This window comes from Felis catus, chromosome A1, assembly GCF_018350175.1.
Source record: "Felis catus isolate Fca126 chromosome A1, F.catus_Fca126_mat1.0, whole genome shotgun sequence".
Classification (NCBI taxonomy): domain Eukaryota; kingdom Metazoa; phylum Chordata; class Mammalia; order Carnivora; family Felidae; genus Felis; species Felis catus.
The window spans coordinates 171547036-171567214 of NC_058368.1; the positions used below are offsets into that span (position 1 = coordinate 171547036).

Sequence of the window (20179 nt, forward strand, 5' to 3'; positions counted from 1 at the left end):
AGTGGAGATGGAAGATGTGAATGAAGCTTGGCACAGTTCTAAAAACGAGGCCTAATTACAGCACTCCAGAGAAGCACAGGAAAGGTCCACTTCGCCTCCTCTTTTCTCACTCTTCTGAGTGCAGTCCAGAATCAAGACAAAAGAATCTAAGGAAAACCATGAAAGGATGGAATAGGAACAAAACCACAGACCACCTTCGTTATCAAAGACACAATTTCCAAGGTTTTGAATAACGCATTCAGCTTTCCTTGAGCCAGTGATACGGGTTCACTAAGAAAGCTGACCACTTAGAGTTAAGTCAGGGAAAATGCTTTTGCTTGCTACCACATACAGTCTAGTGGAGTTCAGTGAAAACCTAACACTACTGCCTGCTCTTTATAAGCCACTTTCAAATGTTGGCAAGGACTATTTTTAATAATATAATCAATACCAACTGGAAATTCTGCCATAACTGAAATAAAATATTTGATGATGAAGGTGAAAGAATACACTGTGAAACCCTGTTGTTGTTGTTGTTTTTCTCCTTTATACGGAAAGCAATTATCTTTTCATTTCCTGTGGAGATAAACAAAAGCCCTGGACAACTCACATTTAAGCTATAACCAAATAAAGAGAAATAACTGGCTCTTCAAATTTGTATTTACATATGCAAACTGAGTATCAAAATATCCTTCTTTTACACAGTTCAAACGGCTACTGACTACAAAGGCCAAATGCAGTCTTCACAATAATGATACAGAAATATCCCATCACAGCAGATGCAAAATCTATCATCATGTCACCCGGGTTCATGCCATTGTTCACACACATCTATCATCAGACACTGATCTTCCTCATGCAATGCTAGTTTAAATTTAACTCTCAGTGGAGATGCATTACAAAACAAGGTAGACACACATCCAAATGTTTGACCCCAGTTTGTATTAAATAAAGCCCTCTGTATATGCCATACATGAATTGTTCAAAAGCAAAGTCAATACTATACCTGGTTATTTCTTCTTTAAGCTTACATGGATCTTCAGCATAGAATTTAATACCAAAATACAAAGTATATGGAGGTCCAGCTAAAATAAGAAAAGTTAAATTTCATATTAAAAATTAGTCAAAGTAGAAGTGTAATATCATACAACTATTAAAAATTACACTCACCAAAAATATTTGCAAACTGCATATTCAATAAGGGGCTAATACCCAAAATACATGAGGAACCCCTACAAGTCAATAGCAAAAAACAAACCAATTTAAAAATGGGGAAAGGACCAGAATAGACATTTTTCTAAAGAAGACATACAAATGCCCAACAGACACATGAAAAGATACTCAACATCACTAATCATCAGGGAAATGCAAATCAAAACCATGAGATATCACCAGACGCCTATGAGAATGGCAATTAGCAATAGGACAAAAGTGTTGGTGAGGATATGGACAAAAGGGAACCCTTGTATACTGTTGCTAGGAATGTAAATTGGTTCAGCCATTATGGAAACAGTATGTAAATCCTCAGAAAATTAAAAAAAGAATTACAACATGATCCAGCAATCCCACTACTGTGTATTTATCCAAAGGAAATGAAATGAGGATCTCGGGGATGTATGTGCTCTCCCATGTTCATTGCAGCATTAATCATAATAGCTAAGATATAGAAGCAACGTAAGTGTCCATCAGTGAACTAATGGATACTATCTACATATATCACATCACACACACACACACACACACACACACACACACACACACAGGAATATTATTCAGCCATAAAAAAGAAAGAAATCTTCTCATTTGAGACAACATGGATGAACCTGGAGAACACTATGCAAGGTGAAATAAGCCAGACACAGAGAAAAAATAATACTGCCTGATCTCACTCATATATGGAATCTAAAATAGTCACATACATAGATGCAGAGAGTAAAATGGTGGTTGCCAGGGAATCTGGGAGGGAGAAATGAGGAGATGTTGGCCAAAGGGTACAAAGTTTCAGTTATGCTAGATGAGTGAGTTCTGGGGATCTAATGAACAGCATGTGTCTACAGTTAATGATAACATGCAAACACACACACACACACACACACACACACACACACGCATGCACGCAATTATGCAGAGGTGATAGATAAGTTATTTAACTTGATTGTGATGATCTTTTTATGGTATATACATACATTGATCAGCACGGGAGTTTTGACCTGCTCTGTTTCCGACCTGGGTTGGTTCACCCCTCCTTAGGCAACCTGGTGGTCCCGCACTCCCGGGAGGTCACCATATTGATGCCGAACTTAGTGCGGACACCCGATGGGCATAGCGCACTATAGCCCAGAACTCCTGGGCTCAAGCGATCCTCCTGCCTCAGCCTCCTGAGTAGCTGGGACTACAGGCGGGTGCCACCGTGCCCGGCTCATATATTGAAACATTCAACTGTGCGCCTTAAATTTATATAATTTTTATATGTTAAAGGTACCTCAATAAAGTTGTTTTAAAAATTACACTCATGGGGCCCCCCCGGGGGCTCAGTCAGCTCAACGTCTGACTTGATTTCAGCTCAAGCCATTATCTTGTGGTTCCTGGAATCAAGCCCCACACCAGGCTCTGCGCTGACAGTGCAGAGACTGCCTGGGATTCTCTCTCTCCCTTTCTCTGCCCCTGCCCCATGCACACACTTGCTCACTCTTTCTAGAAATAAATAAACTTTAAAAAATTATACTAAGAACTTTTAAACACCCAAGAAAATATAAAATAAAAAATAGGATTGAGAATTATGTAACAGTAGGACAACTATTGGTATTTAAGTAGGTACACATCTATGTGTTCATGAACACAGGAAAAAAAGAGAAGATCAAATATATCAGAATGTTACCAGTTCTTATCTATGGTTAGTGAGGTTATGCACAGTTTTTATTTATTCATAATTTTCCCATTTTCACATTTTCTACAACATACATGTATTTTTCTTCATAATGAAGAAAATTTAATGATAAAACAAATGGTTTTTAAACCACCCACCTATTACTATTGCAAAAAGTACAAAAATATGCATCTGTAAAAAGCTGATACAAATAAACGGATATAGTATCCAAACTTAAATGCTTAGCAGCAGGTGGACCGTTTATGTCAACCCCAGGAAGTATATATGGCACCCTGCAACTGTTTAAATGGGCAGAGGGAGAACTCCATGTGCTGACTGGGAAAGATTTCTAATCTATTTCTTTTTTTTTTTTTTAATTTTTGGGACAGAGAGAGAGAGACAGAGCATGAACGGGGGAGGGGCAGAGAGAGAGGGAGACACAGAATCGGAAACAGGCTCCAGGCTCCGAGCCATCAGCCCAGAGCCTGACGCGGAGCTCGAACTCTCGGAGCACGAGATCGTGACCTGGCTGAAGTCGGACGCTTAACTGACTGCGCCACCCAGGCGCCCCAACTAATCTATTTCTGATGGCAGAAATATCCCTTTTGTGAAGAAGAAATTATCTATGGAAAGTATGTATTCCACCCTAGAAGAATACACAAGAAAAGACACTGGCAAACTTTGAGAAGCAGAACTGGGAACTTTTTTTCCACAGCTTTCATGAGGTATAACTGACAAATTAAATTGCAACACATTTAAAATGTGCAATGTGATGATTTGCTATATGTAAACATTATGAAAGGATTCGCCTATAACACATTTGTCCTTCACATATTTACATATTTACTTTTTTTTATTTGTGTGTGAGAACATTTAAATTCCACTCTTAGAAAAACTAATAATTTTCTTTCCATATGTATCTCTAACCTTTAAAAAAAAAAAAAGATCATCAGTGAGGCTATGTGGTAGGATTATAAGCAATATTTGTCTCATTCGTAAACTTTTCTGAATCTAAGAATGTGGGTTTTTAAATTTTATTTATTTATTAAAAAATTTTTTTTTTGAGAGAGAGAGAGAGAGAGCAAGCAGGGAGGGGCAGAGTGAGGGGGAGAGACAGAATCTCAAGCAGGCTCCGCACTTAGCACGGAGCCTGATGCAGGGCTCAATCTCATGACCCTGGGATCAAGACCTGAGCTGAAATCAAGAGTCAGACACCCAACCCACCCAGGCGCCCCTGAGAATGTGTTCTTATATATTTAAGAAGACATTTCTCATCTCAATCATTTACTACACACAGAAGAACAATGTGCACAAATACCAAAAAAAAAAAAAAAAAAAAAACAATGTGCACAAATATATATATATATGGAATAAAGCTGGAATTGTACTTACATGGGGAAACATAAAATATAATTCAGCATTCATATTGTGAAAGAGAACACAAGCCCCCTGGGTGCCAAAAACATCATATTATGCTCTCACTAGACATATTTCTATTTCAGAGGGTCTGAATCTAACCTGTACTGTTTCCAAAACTTCTGTGCAGTGTAGTAACTAGATCTTATATTAAATCTGTTTTAAAATGTATTTCTTACCTGGTATATTAATCAGTGGTCATAATTTCTAATTTTTTTCTTCAACAAAAGCTCTCCCACACAAAAAAGGATGTCAAGTATACATGTCAGTAAAAATATTTCCACTTACATATTGTGACCCCAAGTCTCTGACAGTGTGTAACTGACACAAAGTAACCCCAGTCTATTTTCATTTTTACTGAGTAGAAAAAAAGGGACAAATTTAGAGGCTGGGGAAAGGAAGTTAAGCTGAACAGGTCAAAAAGTCATAATGCATTTTTAATATACAAATTTTGTTATTATTTATTGTTATCATGACACACATGTGCTGTGTCTGTGGAAGCCCTGTTCCTGGCATACAGAAGTTAACCGACAGTAGGGCCTTGCTCCTCTCCCCTCATCTATGCCTTTCTGGACAAGATGTTCCTTAAGCTAGAGCTTTTTTAAAAACTGAATTTAAAAATTTTTTGTTATAATTTTTTAGCATTAGAGTTGATTCCATATGTTTAATTTCTATGATCACTTAATCACTATGTTTATATTTCTGACAAATACACCTTTACCCCTGAACATCGATGTCAGGGAGGCACAGATTATTAAATATTTAGAAGAACCAGGAAGTCCACCGTCTGCTGATCCATCTCTGTCAGTCAGCTCTGTGTTGCTGAGCAGATGGGTCCGCCTGTGCCTGCAGGCCACGGGGGGCTGGGATCTAGGGGCCGGGAGGAGCACAGATGCTGTGGAGACAGTGCACAAAGGGAAGAAGGCTCTGTCCAGATTCCAGAGTTGCTTTTATTCTCTGCAACGTGACAGATTACACCCTACTGACCAAGCCTCGCCGCTTCAAACGTGCTTAATGATGAGCAGTTAAGCAGAAGTTCAAAAAATACACAATTAAAAACATTCAGTTTTGGCAAATTTTCTTTAAGGACTTTTGGCTCAAATCAGCTATTTCCCACTTGCATATAAAATGGTTTGTGTTCTAAATATAAGGCATCACTACTATTTGACTGCATTTGATAATGTATAAAAACATTTCGTAAGCATGTGATTTTGCAAAACCACCTGGTAACATAGGGAAGACAGGTAAATATCCAAAGTGGTAAACAACATGGCCAAGATCACAAGGTTGAGAACCAAGTTTGCTAATACCTAGAGTTCAGTGCTTTATGGCCACTATTCCTTATAGCCTCTCAGGGAAAAGAATTATAATGCCTTCAGAGTAAGCAAATACTTTCACACACATCACTGTTTTATAGATCAATCTAAGGCTATAGAAATGGAAACTCTGGAGCAAGGATACATCTGATCAGATATTTTTTGGCTTCCTGTTCTACGACTGACTATAAATATTAGGCACTGATGAAGAAAACTCCTAAGTTATTATTATCTTGAATCTCTTTCAACAGAATCTACCTTTAAGAAATATTCATGTAAAGTAAATTAATATTGTTTAGTTTAGCAAAAAATACAGAAGTCAGAAAATGGAAATCCTTGGGGCGCCTGGGTGGAGCAGTCGGTTAAGCGTCCGACTTCAGCCAGGTCACGATCTCGCCGTCCGTGAGTTCGAGCCCCGTGTCAGGCTCTGGGCTGATGGCTCAGAGCCTGGAGCCTGTTTCCGATTCTGTGTCTCCCTCTCTCTCTGCCCCTCCCCCGTTCATGCTCTGTCTCTCTCTGTCCCAAAAATAAATAAACGTTGAAAAAAAAATTAAAAAAAAAAAAAAGAAAATGGAAATCCTCTACTATACCTTTTGTGACTAATTTCAAGGCCTTTAATAATAGTAAGTCTTCAATGAGAAGGAGAAATATCAAGAAATATCAAGAAAAATCAAAACTCACCCATGAGAATCCTGGTAATTAGCAAATACTCCATCATTATTACAGACATTCTTTCTGACTGATCTACTTGAGGCATGACAGCCATTTTCCTTCATTAATTATCAAATTATTTCATGAGATGAAATATAAAGATTATGTATTCTTTAGTTACATCATCTTCCTTTACTATCGGTGTTTTATTCTTACTATGCATCAAATTTTTGATAGGAAGATATTTATTTAGGATTAAAAAGCAATTATACAGATTTAGATATTTAAAAAGAATATTTCATACCATGTGAAGAAATAAATACTTCAAATGTACTTAGGAACACTAATAGTGTACCCTAAATAATTTACACTTTTCTTCACCACTTGGATAGAAATCTCAACTTATTAATAAAGACCCTGTGAGTTTGTTTTAAAATAATCATTCCTGACATTTTTCTAATTTTTAAACTGGTATTTATTTTAAGTATTTGGTTCAAAAAGATAGATTTACTATATTTATTACTATACCTGAATTTTGGAGGGAAGTACAGATTTCTACCTCCTGAAGGATGGCACTTTTTAAATTGGCACTCCCACCATTTATATGCAGATACCTCATGGAAGTTGCCTGCATTCATAGCTCACTCCTTGCATCTTCATCCCTCCCCTCTTGGCCTTTAGTAGGCAGCTCATTCAGGAAGAGGACTAGAAATACAGAAGCACTGAAAATCAGAAGACTTCTGCTACCAACTAGCTTCTCACCCATGGCAAGTCATGAACCCCTTATGAATTACGACTTACTCCTGCGTAGGCTGAGTAGGCAGAACTTGGTGATACCTAAGGTATATATTTTGAGCGTTCTTTCCCACCCCCACAGGCTGGCCCCAAGCCCCCTTTTCTGAAACCATTGCCCAATCTAATCCAGAATGCCCCCTAGCAGCTATGTTTGTATTGACCTTGAAGAAGCCCAGACATGGCCAAATAGACTGAGGTGAGTTCCTGACTCAAACTGGGCTAGTCAGATGTACCCTCCCATAGAACTGCGACCTGCATTCAGAGACAGCCAGTCAAGTCTGCCTGTGGCTACAGCTGTAACCTGGAAACTGTGGAGGCTTCCCCCATAGACATGGATAAACAGAGAGAAACAAAAATGATGCTAATGTTCAGAGAAATAGTACTTGCTGAGTTCCTGATAGTTTTGCAATTCCTAGTTTCCAGTTCCTTTCTGAGGCACAGCTTTGTTCCTGCCCTTCAGGTCCGTGAAGCGACCAATTTTATCACCATGAATAAGCCATTATATAAACACATGAAGTACAGATTCAGAATGGGGAGTCATACAGGCCCAATGAATCTACTACATCTTATTAGAAATAATTTTCACATTAAAGCAAAATAGTTTAATGAGTACAAAGTTTCAGTTTGGGATGATGGAAAATTTTTGGAGAAAGTAGTAATGGTTGCACAATGAATGTATTTAATGCCACTCAAAAGTGGTTAACATGGTACATTTTATGTTATATATTTTATCATATTTTTAAAAGGATAATTAAAATATAACTACCCTTTCACATACTTAAGGATCACATGTATGTGCACGTGGGCATATACTTTTATAAATAAAAATCTGTGTTATGGAGTATAACCTTAATTATACTCTCAGTTACCTAATAAGATTCATATTGCTAAAACTAAAAGGTAGTCCCTATAAACAGATGGATCCTTTCTGCAGTCATAGAAATCTTTCAGGACATAAGGGCAGTCCTTAATTACTGCCTCAGCAAATAAGAGTGTGAATGACAAAACCACTCCTTAACCCAAGAAACTCAAGCTCTTTAGAAGGTCAGATGTCCACCTTTTCTTCCAAATCAATGCCTCTCTACATTTTAATGTGAAATTTTAAGACAAGAAAATTTTAAAAATCACTGACAAGTCAAGCACAGGCATACCCAAGCCAAATTCAATATTTAGATCCAGTCAGTTTCTTTGTAACCAAAAATTTAATCGGGGTTTGGAGTCAGAGTCTGGCAATGCACACAACACTCATTTCCATATTCTGGTACTCGAGTACTAGTACTCATTCCTGTAGCACTAAAGCGTATCTCTGCATCCAACTAATCACAGACATTGTATCATTTTCAAGGCACCCCTTAAAAAAATTAACATTAAATACCTACTGTTGATTAGTTCTTTGTGTTCAGCAAGGGTTTTTGCAGGATCCAGCCAATACTGTGAGGGGGAAAAAAAGGGTGATTATAGACATTAGTTGTTTTTCATTGGCCTTCACTTTAAGAATATTTGCCAAGTGTTATTTGAAATGAAATTTAAATGCTTAATAAATATTTAACTTATTACATATATACAGAAATATACTTAAGAGCTTTCTGTGGCTAGAACACTAGAAGAAAAATGATGCTGATGTTCAGAGAGGAGCAGAGAAGAGAAACAGTAGTTGTAGGTTCTTGGTTAAGTTCTCATGCTGATTATAAGGTCAGTAATTTCAAGATGCTGATGAGCTGGAAAACAATGGTTGCAGAGAATGCTCCCCAAGTCTCTTTCCAAAGTCCCATCACAACCGCCCTACAGCCATTTCTCCTTCAAATGCCCTCACCCTCTTCACTTGCGGCCCCATCCCTTATAGGTAGTACGGCTAGATATTAGGAAGAAAGCAAACAAATTAAATCAAATCCTTATCAAGTATCCAGGAAAGGCAACTCAGCACAGTGGCTGAGGGTCCCAGTCCCAGAGCAGACCCAGCTGGATTTGGTCCTGGCTCTTCCTTCATCATCACCATGGAACCTGGAACAAGTTACTTGACTTCTCCAAACATTCTTCATAGGCTTGCTGTGAGGATTAAATACATGAATTCCTAAAGTCTTTAGAATAGTCCCTGGTTCATACTAAATATGCAGCACATACTAGTGATGATTATTATTAAGGTCTGAGGGTCAAATTCTTATTAAATGTCTTTAGCCAGTCTAAGGTACTTGTTTATGAATTCAAGTTAATCTTTGAGGAACAGAAATTTAGATAGTAATAGGAGAATTTTTGGCCCTAGTGAGAGGCCTTCCTTAAATCTTACTTTTCTGAAATAAAATCACTTTAAAAAAAGAAAAAAAAGGAACAATCCTCTATCCCTGCCCCTCCATGTGGGGGAACAGCAAGGGAGAAGCAATAAAGCACAGGGGGGAGCATCAGAGTCTCCCATAGAAGTGCACAGCAGAAGGGCTTCCGGTGCCCTGCGGGTCAAGGGTTGGAGGTCCCAAGGGCCAAACTGACCAGTTTCCATTTTCACACATTCCTCAATGTAGAGGCAATTCTCACAACAGGGAGTAGGAGCTGGTTCACCTTGAGCCACTTTATTCCCAGCACTTTTGTGTTTACCATGGTGAAAACATTCACACTCTCCTGACACCTCTGGGTCAGGAATCACAGGTCACAGGAGGATCCAAGAGAATCTTCCTGCCAGGTTCCCCTTTCCCTGCCCCTTCACTGAGGGGAGAAGTACCTGATCTGTTGTACAATAATAGCAGTAAGTATACAGTGTAATTGTAATATCTTATACAACCCCCTCACCTCTTATTCCTAGAACAATTATTCACACTAAATGTATGTCATAGTCATATTATTATGATTTTATTACAGTACTGAAGTCTATCCCCTGTATGTATCATCTTCACGATTTTCCACTCATACAGCAATTACTGTTTTTCCATGTTTTTAAAAGGTAAAGTAACCAATATAGGTAAGTGTAGTCACTTGTAACACAATTCTCATTATTCTGATCCTTATCATTTCTCAATTTTTAAAGGTGTAGAATCACTCACTTTTAAAATAAAGGCATTTGAGGGGCGCCTGGGTGGCGCAGTCGGTTAAGCGTCCGACTTCAGCCAGGTCACGATCTCGCGGTCCGTGAGTTCGAGCCCCGCGTCGGGCTCTGGGCTGATGGCTCGGAGCCTGGAGCCTGTTTCCGATTCTGTGTCTCCCTCTCTCTCTGCCCCTCCCCCGTTCATGCTCTGTCTCTCTCTGTCCCCAAAAAAATAAACGTTGAAAAAAAAAAATTTTAAATAAAGGCATTTGGAACAGAGGCCAGGATCTGTTAACTGCTTTCAGAGCTCACAGTGACTACTAAGGAGATATGGTTTTGGTGTTATAATAATGGATCCTAGGGAAACGCTGATTTATCCAAATAGAGTGCAATCAATCCAAATGTTAAGCTGTGTGTTGAACACAGAGCAGACCCTTTCCCTCTAAGTATATAAAGTTATGGATGCTTCCTATAACATGGAAACAGGTGGATGGAATGTTTCTTGCCATTCATGTTTAATAAAAAGTTTTGACTATTCCTGGATTTTTCCAAAGAGGATAAAACCGAGGAAAACACACACAAATAACCATAAACACTTGCATTAGGTTTCTATTGCTGTCATAACAACTTATCACAAACTTAGAGGTTTATGACAATGTCCATTTATCATCTCCAAGTTCTAGATTTCTTGGAGCAAAGTTTCTCTGCTCCAAAGCCAAAATCAAGGTGTCAGCCACCTGAAGTTGTTGAGGGTTACTGGCCATTAGAAGCTCTCTCCATTTCCCTAGATTTCAAGACACACATAGTATGAGGCCTTAGTTTCAGCCCTACATCACATCTACACATGAAGCCTTACCAAGTGCTTGGGACAGGAAAGGAGGGGATGGGATGGGCCACTGGTCTTACTGTTTTCTGTCTAATCTCAACTTGAAACTAAAAAGAAACTGAAGTTTGAGGACAGCTTCCTGTTCTCTCCTCCTAACATCATCATCCCAAGAAAACAAACTTTACAAAAAGATTCTTTAAACTAATTCATTTTTGGTTTTGCTTTCCTTCCAGGATGCTTTTAAGTCACAAAAAAAAAAAAAAAAAAAAAAAAAAACCAAAAAACAGGAAGCTTTTAACTAAATCTAATAAAGACTCATTAACATGACAAAAATCTCCCATCAATGATAATCTATATAATTTCAAAATAAATCTCTTTCTTTGAGAGCAATCAGATTTGTGTGGTGAAAAAGTACAATGAAGCTTCTGAGATGAGTTAGAAATTACAATTCTGCAGCAAAAAAAAAAAAAGGGTATCAGGACAGTCAAATGCTGTTCAATCAGCTCAGTGCACATTAGATATGCTAGGCGTCAATCCAGCGCTCGCCGTGCACAAATCTTATTTGATTCAAATGGAAACCAGGGGTTACAGAGGTCAGACGATGATAAATGCACCAAAACATAAATAATAAACATGAGCCACCAGTTTCACAAGCTAACATCTTAAAATGTAAAACCCACTTACACTCAACCAAGAGAAAGAAATGACCTTGGAACCAAGGAGTCATACTATAATGGCCCTTGCCACGGCTCATTATGAAAAAGCCATCAAACATAGCACGTGTCTGATCACCACAAAACACATCAGGCAGCTACCCCATAACCCAAAAGTAAAAAGGGCACAAGAATTTGCCAATGAACACGATACTCCAGTTTTGAGGCCTACATTCAGAACATATGTAGGCTCTAAAACTGGGATATTATTCATTCAACATTTATGGAATACCCACTATATGTGCTCTATGTCATATCAGACCCTATCCTGGGGCATTTGGGGTAACAAAGACTCAGCCCTGAGGCACTCACAACCTAGCAAGAGACACAGACATAGAATTACAATACAATATGCGAAGTGAGATAATAATGTATACGAGATGAATACGTATGAGATGACAAAATTATATACTAAAACACTAGTTCTGCAGGTTAAGTGTAGGAAGGCATCACTGAAGAGAAAAACTTTGAATAGCAGTTCATGAATAAAAAACTTTTCCAAAATACAGAAATGGAGAACAGAGCCTTAACTTTTTATAAAGATGATGTCTACCAACTCAGCAACTCATTAAGCAAATACATTTTTAAAATCTAAAAGCATTTTAAAAAATTTTTTTAACGTTTATTTATTTTTGAGAGACAGAGTTAGAGCACGAGTAGGGGAGGAGCAGAGAGAGAGGGAGACACAGAATCCAAAGCCAGCTCTAGGCTCTGAGCTGTCAGCACAGAGCCTGATGCGGGGCTCAAACTCACGGACTGTGAGATCGTGACCTGAGCTGAAGTTGGACGCTTAACCAACTGAGCCACCCAGCTGTCCCTAAAATCTTAAAGCATTTTTAAGTGACAACATAGAAGGTATTCCTCCAAGTCCTTTACAGCTAAGCATGGCATTGAAATCAGCGCTGCCCAATAGCTAACAAACACTCAGCTAAGAAACCAACGTTCACAGAGGACTTCCACTAAGAGAAAAGGTGCATCCAGTCTTTCCATCTGCTCTGGGTTCGGGGGAGGGAGGAGCAGAGAGCAGATCACTGTCCACTGTGGGGCTGGGCTGCAGAGAGTGGCTTTTCTGAATTGCACTTTGGTGTAAAGCCTACTTGCCTACCTCAATGGTCAGAAGGAGAGACAGCCTCATCTCTCGTTCTCTCTCAACATTTAAGCAGTTCGTTCTCTAGAAAAATCTATCACTTTCTTCCCCTTCTTTCCCCTTACCCTGCTATTTCAAATTTATATCCTGTAATTTGTATATCCTCACAAGCTGGATTAGATCCTCCTTTGTAGAATGGTAACAGTTAACCAAAATGGAACCATCTCTCTTTCTAATTCCTACTGTCAGCTTCCTCACACAAGACAATACGAACAGACTACAGCCCCAAGACACAGTCACTAAGGAGTCAAGACAGTAGCCCTCTTTGGCTCTGGCCCTCTGCCAGGGTACAAGAGGTGAGCAGTTAGGTGTTCTTACCTCTTCAGTCCTATCAATCCTAATAACAGCATTTATGTGACCTGGGAAGAAATGACAGACAGGCCCAAGTTCCTTCTTACTCTCTGACAGTCTTGGCTAAATGCCCTGAGCGTCTTTCATTCACCTTGGCTGATAATGTCTCAATTTCATCAATTTCCTAGGTAAGAGTCTTGGAATTAGATCTTAAAACTCTAACACTATCCAGTAAATCAATATCCTAACCTTCAGAAGATATATATTAAATTCACAGTCCGACCTTTCATCTGACAACTGTTCTTTCAGAGAGTCCTAGAGTTCTAACGGTACAACAAGCCCTAAAATTTTTTAGATAAAGCAAGGACAACATAAAATAATAAAAACTTTGCTGCATCTTATTTCACACTGGCTGTAATGCTGATTCTCTTTGGAGATTTTAAGAATGCTACAATGATATTTAATAATGTTTCCTGGAGATCAAAAAAGGTTTTAAAAGCACACACAGTTTTTGTCAGTTAAAAAAAAAAAGCAATCTCTTGATCTAAGGGAGTAGTATAAAAAGAATTGACCATCCATAGGGGACAACAGAGCCACAAAAAATGATACTACAGTTCATTCCTAGGGAGTTTGAGGAGTCGACATAATTTGCACATATGTTCTAAGAAATCCAGCACTGTTGTGATAGTTATTTGTGCTTTTCCCAGTGCCTCTGTAGACGGATCCCATGACCTCTAAGCAACATGAACAGAATGTGATTTTAATTTGCTCCTTGGTATGAATCACAGAAGCTGTAGCTCCTCAGGTAAAACCACCATAATGGAGCTAAGTCACAGCAGCAACAGAAATAAGGGCCTGAAACTGAACAATCTACATGGGACTGGGGGGAGGGTGGGTCGTAATTAGACCTCATTTTTCAATGAAAGTGGATTCCAATGTCTCACTATTGGTTCATTTGGCTCCTCATGAGGTGTCATTGGCCCCAGGGACTATTCCTCAGTTCCCATCCATGGACCCTGGCACCAATCTAAGAGTTCTAGAAATAATGGTTAAAAAAAAAAAAGGGTAATAGTAACATACAACAGTTATTAAATGTTTACCATGTGCCAGGCACGGTTGAAGACGTTGCATGTATTTATTCATTTAATCCTCTTATAACTGTATGAAGTAGGAACTACTATAATTGTCATTTTGCAAATTAGGAAACTGAAATACTGAATATTTAAATAACCTGCCCCAAATTATAGAACAGAAGACCCAAGAAACTGACCCCCCTTCCATGTTAACCTAAGGTCAAGCCACTCTCTGGGGCACTGTCTGGATAGGAACATATAACCTCAGTTTCAAGATTCTTACCCTCAACTGCCAATTCCTCCTTTCTCAGCTCACTCCCTCTAAAATTCTGATTCCATCAGGACACACAATTCAGTCATCCTACTGCCTGTTCACAGTCCCTCCTTCCCAGCCCACACCCATGTCCTCACTTGCATCACATGCCAGGCAAAGGTGTCACTTCCAGTCTTCCTCATTTCCCTGGCACAATCTTCCCTCCATAATATCCACTGAAAAAAGCCCTCTACCTCGCTATCTTCCCTGTGCCAGCACCTAGGAGGCTGGTCATAAACGGAGATTCAAATTGTACAGCCACAAATGTGCTCATTTTGTAATTATTTTTAAGTTTATTTTTATTTATTTTGAGAGAGAGAAAGAGAGAGAGAGAGAGAGAGACAGAGAGAGAGAATGAGAATGAGAATGAATGAGCAGGGGAGGGGCAGAGAGAAAGAGGGAGACAGAATCCCAAGCAGGCTCACGCTATCAGGGCAGTGCCCAATGCAGGGCTCACGAACTGAACCGATCATGACCTGAGCCAAAATCAGGAGTCAGATGTTTAACCAACTGAGCCACCCAGGCACTCCTAGATGGGCTCATTTTAAATTCATTATCAATAACCCAGGGGAACCGAGAACCCTACCACATTTTATTCTTTCACTTGCCTAGGTAACTCCACACTTTCTGCTCTCCTCTTCTCATACTCTGAGCTGATGACCTTGCTTATTTCACAGAGAAACTTGAAGCAGTTGGAAGACAATGTGCATGGCTTCTCATGACATCTACCAAACCTGCCTGCATCTGTGCTGATGTCTTCTATCACTATAGATGAGCTGTCCCTGCTCCACTGAACCTCATCCCTTCTCCACTATTCAGGAACATTTTTCTAGCAACTTTCTGCTTCCTTTCCAGGACTGAAGTTTCCCTTTCTATAAAATCATTCCTAGCACAATTCATGCCTTTATTTCTCCCATAATTAAAAAATAAATAAATAAACAAAAGGTCTTTTTGACCCCAGTATCTGCCCATTTCACTTCTGCATTTTAAATCTCTGGGGAAGAAATGGTTATTCTATACTATGTTTGCTCTCCTCCCTCTTGAACTCCCTTTAGAACACATTCCGCCACCTACTTCTAAATCTAGTGATGGACGCCTTCACCCTTGAAAGGCATTTGTCATGTGGTTTCTAGGACACCTGTCCATATGGCTTCTGCTCTCACCTTACAGGCCGTATACACCTTCACAATTTCCCTTACTGGTTGCTCATTATCTCTTTAAGCAGGAGGAAAGCTAGACTGCCCCAGGCTCATACTTACAGCAAGGCTCCTGGCTTTAAATTCCATCTATGTACCGACAACTCCCAAATGCATAGCCAGACCAGAACTGTCCCCAGAATCCAGCTGCCTACTTGACATCTCCACTTAAATGTCTATCAGAATCTCAAACTTTACAAGTCCAAAAGGGAAATGATGGTTCTAATCCCTCCTAGAAAAACCAGTTCTCCTGCAGTCTCCCGCATCCCCATGTATGACGCAACAGTCCTCCATTGGCTCTGGTCAAAACCTCTTTACCTTCTATCTCTTTGATCCATCTGCAAATCCTGTTGGCTCTATGTTGAAAACGTAAACAGAATCTGGTAAATTCTCACCACTCCCAGATCCAAGCGGTCATCCCAGTTTACCTGGATTTCTTTGGCAACCCCTTTACTGGTAAGCCCTCCATCTACCTGTGCATTGAAAGGAATTCTGTTAAAAGAGAGATCAGATCACTTTACACTTCTGTTCAACATCCTGCAGTGGTTTCTCTTCTCACTCAAAGTAAAATCCAAAGTCCTTATGATGGCTGATAAGGCCCTGCAGGATCTGGCCTCACTCTCCATTGCGTGTTTTTGCATGAGGCAGCAGGAAGGACCTGGAGGAGAGTGTAAGTGAAAGCCTTGGGGCCCTCAAGAAGGCTGCTGGGAGGGCCTAAAGGAAAGCAAAGAGAAAGCTGTTAGAAGCAAGAAGAAAGAGGACCCTCACTAGGACAAAGAATTTAGCAATGCTGTTGCCTGTGGCAACATGGAAAATAAAAGATGTCCCTAATGAGTTGGATGATCCAGATAAGGAGATGTGCAGGCAGACTGTTCAAAGTGCAAACTGACTTCTTTTGCTGCCTCCAATGAAATCCAAGAGCAGAGAGATAAGCTGAAAAGAACTGTTAAATATAAAGGATCCAGGTCTTACTGGGTTTGAAAATAAAACTCTCATCCCTAGGTTTATCAGAAGGCAAACAGTGTGCTACAATTAAGAAATGGCTTCTGGGCAAAGACTGAATCCAGAGTGCTGTCAGGAAACCATGGATGTAGCTAAAATTTTATTAATTCTCAAAAAGATCAAATATGACCCCTTCAAACTAGCAAAAGGTCTTCTAGGAATCTTAAGGGCATTCTTCGCTAAAAGCCTCACAAGGAATTTCAGGTATAGAAGAGGTTATTTCAAAGTGGTTTGTGGGTGTTGCCTTTGTCTAACAGAGCTGATTATAAATCAATTAATAAGAAATACACAGTGTTTTTAAACAGAATTAGTTCGGCCTCAGCTAAAGGAACAGAGACACTACACACTGAAAAGACGCTTTTGGACCTCCAATCCTCGACAGGCAAAAAGTAGGCTGAGAACACTACTGAGCTGCTAACACACACCACTTTTCATGGAAAGGGAAGAAAAATTCAGAGAACAGAACCAAAAGCCCAGCCAAGCCAATCAACACGTGAACACTCCTAGGCAGTAAGACCAAGCTCTAATTAAAAGAAAAGGCTACATGTGCCTGGCTGGATTTGGGGACTGTTACAGGTGGGCGACTGCTATGTGCCTGTCTCCCCCCATTCTAAATGAAAGTGTCTTTCCAGTTATCCTACCTATGTGTTGAATAGTAGTGTGGGAGGGTGTGAATTTATCTTTCTTACCCCTTTAATTCACAGGTCTTCAGATTGAGAGGAGCCATACTTAAGGGTTTTAACTTGAAGAACAATACCAGAGCCTGATTTGATGAAAACGTGGACCTCAAGTATGACCTCCAAATCTCATCATAAATGAGATTTGGGGAGACCTTGGGAGGACAGGTGCATTTTACATGCAGGAAGAATACAAATACTTTTGGCCAGGAGACAGACTCCTGTTTAAAAAAAATTTTTTTTAATGTTTGTTTATTTTTAGAGAGAGAGAGAGCAAGCAGAGGAGGGGCAGAGAGAGAGGGAGACACAGAATCCGAAGAAGGCTCCAGGCTTTGAGCTGTCAGCAAAGAGCCCAACGCGTGGCATGAACTCACAGACTGCAAGATCATCACCTGAGCCAAAGTTGGACATTTAATCAACTGAGCCACCCAGGTGCCCCTAGACTCCTGTTTTAAAGCTTGTCTGCAAACTGGTTGACACTCTTCCCATCAAATGGTATAATCTACTCTCTCTTCTTTTCCAATTTCCTAAAATGAAAATAACCAAGGTCTCAGGACTGACAGATCCTATGAGAAAAGGGCTGAATCCTATGAGTGGGCCCTAAGACAATGATTTTGTGTGGCCCAGGAGACACTTGTTCTTTCTTAGCAATTTCTGCTGACATTTCAGATAGCTGAAGTTGCTCCCTACACATTCCTAGCATCTGCATAAGTGAGGTATCACTGTTCAGACTAGGGATCATTTCATCTTGAAATAAAGTCTTAAATCTGACATAGTCTGAAACTGTAGTAATTAAAGTACACAGGTGGTTTAGCTAGGGTTTGGTTAAACTCTGTACTAGTAACTGAACACAAACATAGCTTTATTTTATTTTTTTTACATTTATTTATTTTTGAGAGACAGAGACAGAGCACAAGTTGGGGAGGGGCAGAGAGAGAATGAGACACAGAATCCGAAGCAGGCTCCAGGCTCCGAGCTGTCAGTGCAGAGCCCAATGCAGGGCTTGAACTCACGAACCATGAGATCACGACCTGAGCTGAAGTCAGACGCTTAACTGACTGAGCTTAAACTGAGCCACCCAGGTGCTCCAAACACAGCTTTAACTAACATGTTACTTGGCACAGAGGAGCCAAGCCAACCCCAGGGATTATAAAGTAAGTAGGATGTAGACTCCCTGCTCAGCGCCACTGCATGGTTATGCCCAACTCACACAGCTAGCACAGCTGCACATGGCAGCCTTGCCCTTTTTATTCTGCATTTATAGTCTATTTCTCCCTAACAACCTTAAAACCCCTAAAATCTCATGACTTTAAAAACCTAGGGATTCCTAAATGTGACTCTAGCCTTTCAGGAGCCCAAACTATTCACCTAACGTCTCTTCTTGGATGTCCACTGGGCATCTTAAGCTTCACCTATCCCAAACACAACTATTGACTCCTCCACCCCTTCCAAAACCCAGCTCTTCAGTCAGATCCTTTCACGTCCACGCTTGGAATTCTTAACAGTATCATCTATGTGGCCCACCCCAGGCTGCTAGGCCCTGTGTAATGTGAACCCTACCAATCCCACTTCATCACCCTCTTTCTTGCTACGATCTTGCATCACTGGTCTTCTTCTAGTTCTGGAACACCTCATATTTGTCCCTGCCTTAGGGCCACTGCCCTGCTGGCTCCTTCTGTCCACTAGGACCTTCCCTTCTTGCCATGCAAATCTCATTTTAAATGTCATCTCAGAGATGCTTTTTCTGACACAAGAGAAATGGCATCCCAGTCACTTTGGCATATCATCTTCTCCAAAGCACCTATCACTACCTGATATCTGAACATACATGTGTGGTTTGTAGAATATAAACTCTAAGACTATTGCTGCCCATTGTACTCTAGTTCCTGAGACACAGTGGTTAGTCAGTAAATATTTATTGCATGATTGAAATGGAGATGAGAAATAGCAAATGCTCTTCTTTCCTCACAGTCCCAGATCAGGGATGCTGAAGAGAAAAAGAACACTAAAGAATGTTAAACAAGAAATTTCCTCAATAAAAATCCTCTGTAAAATATCCTGCAACTCCAAAAATTGATAGATATCTTTTTTTTAAGTTTTTTTAAAATTTATTTATTTTGAGAGAGAGAGAGAGAGAGGGAGGGAGAGAGGCAGGCAGAGGGAGAGGGAGAGGGGCATAGAGGGATAGAGGGAGAGAGAGAATCCCAAGCAGACTCTGCACTGTCAGCACAGAGCCCAATGTGGGGCTTGAACCCATGAACCACAAGATCATGACCTGAACTAAAATCAAGAGTCAGATGCTTAACCAACTGAGTCACCCAGGCACCCCATGGGTATCTTATAAGAAAAAAACTAAGCTCCTATATACCATCAGCTTTTAAAGGGCCTATTTTTGTTGACTCAAAAAGTAACTTTCACAGCAAAATACACAGTCCAAAAGAGAAAATGGCTAAGTCTTGCCTTCCACCTCTCCCACAAGCACCTGCCCAATTTTGAACAATTCCTGGAGCACCTCTTTACTGGACTTGGTCACACAAAAGGTAGGCAAACTGGTCACCTTAGCTTTTAGAGCATACAATACATTTGAAACTTCATAAAATTTAAGACAAAATAATATAGGAACAACACATAAAATACATCTTTTCAAGTAGGCTACCAGCATATCCCAATCAAATATCTTTTTATATTCATGGAGAAAATCCTTTTAAGATTCAGAATAAAGTCAACTCAAGGTCAATTTATCACTGGTTTGTATCAAAACTCTAAATTAAAAAAAAAAACTAGCTTCCAATGATAATCAAGAAAATGTCTAGAATCATTAACTCTAAAACCACTGCTTTCTCATTAGCCAATCAATCAACTGTCTGAAATTCTATCCTGTATAGTTCATTTTGATTTAACCAGGGAG

The 20179-nt window shown here is 39.8% G+C and overlaps 1 protein-coding gene across 6 annotated transcripts in view; it reads right to left on the reverse strand.

The window, feature by feature from the left end:
- The window catches only part of EPB41L4A (erythrocyte membrane protein band 4.1 like 4A), a 248884-nt gene that overhangs the window by 108115 nt on the left and 120590 nt on the right, over positions 1–20179 (reverse strand). For all 6 annotated transcript variants that reach the window (XM_019838062.3, XM_019838060.3, XM_019838064.3 and 3 more), the window contains exons 3-4: positions 8403–8454; positions 986–1064 (exon numbers count right to left, since the gene is read on the reverse strand). In XM_019838062.3, coding sequence (XP_019693621.2) covers positions 986–1064; positions 8403–8454 — 131 coding nt within the window. The remainder of the gene's footprint in view (positions 1–985; positions 1065–8402; positions 8455–20179) is intronic.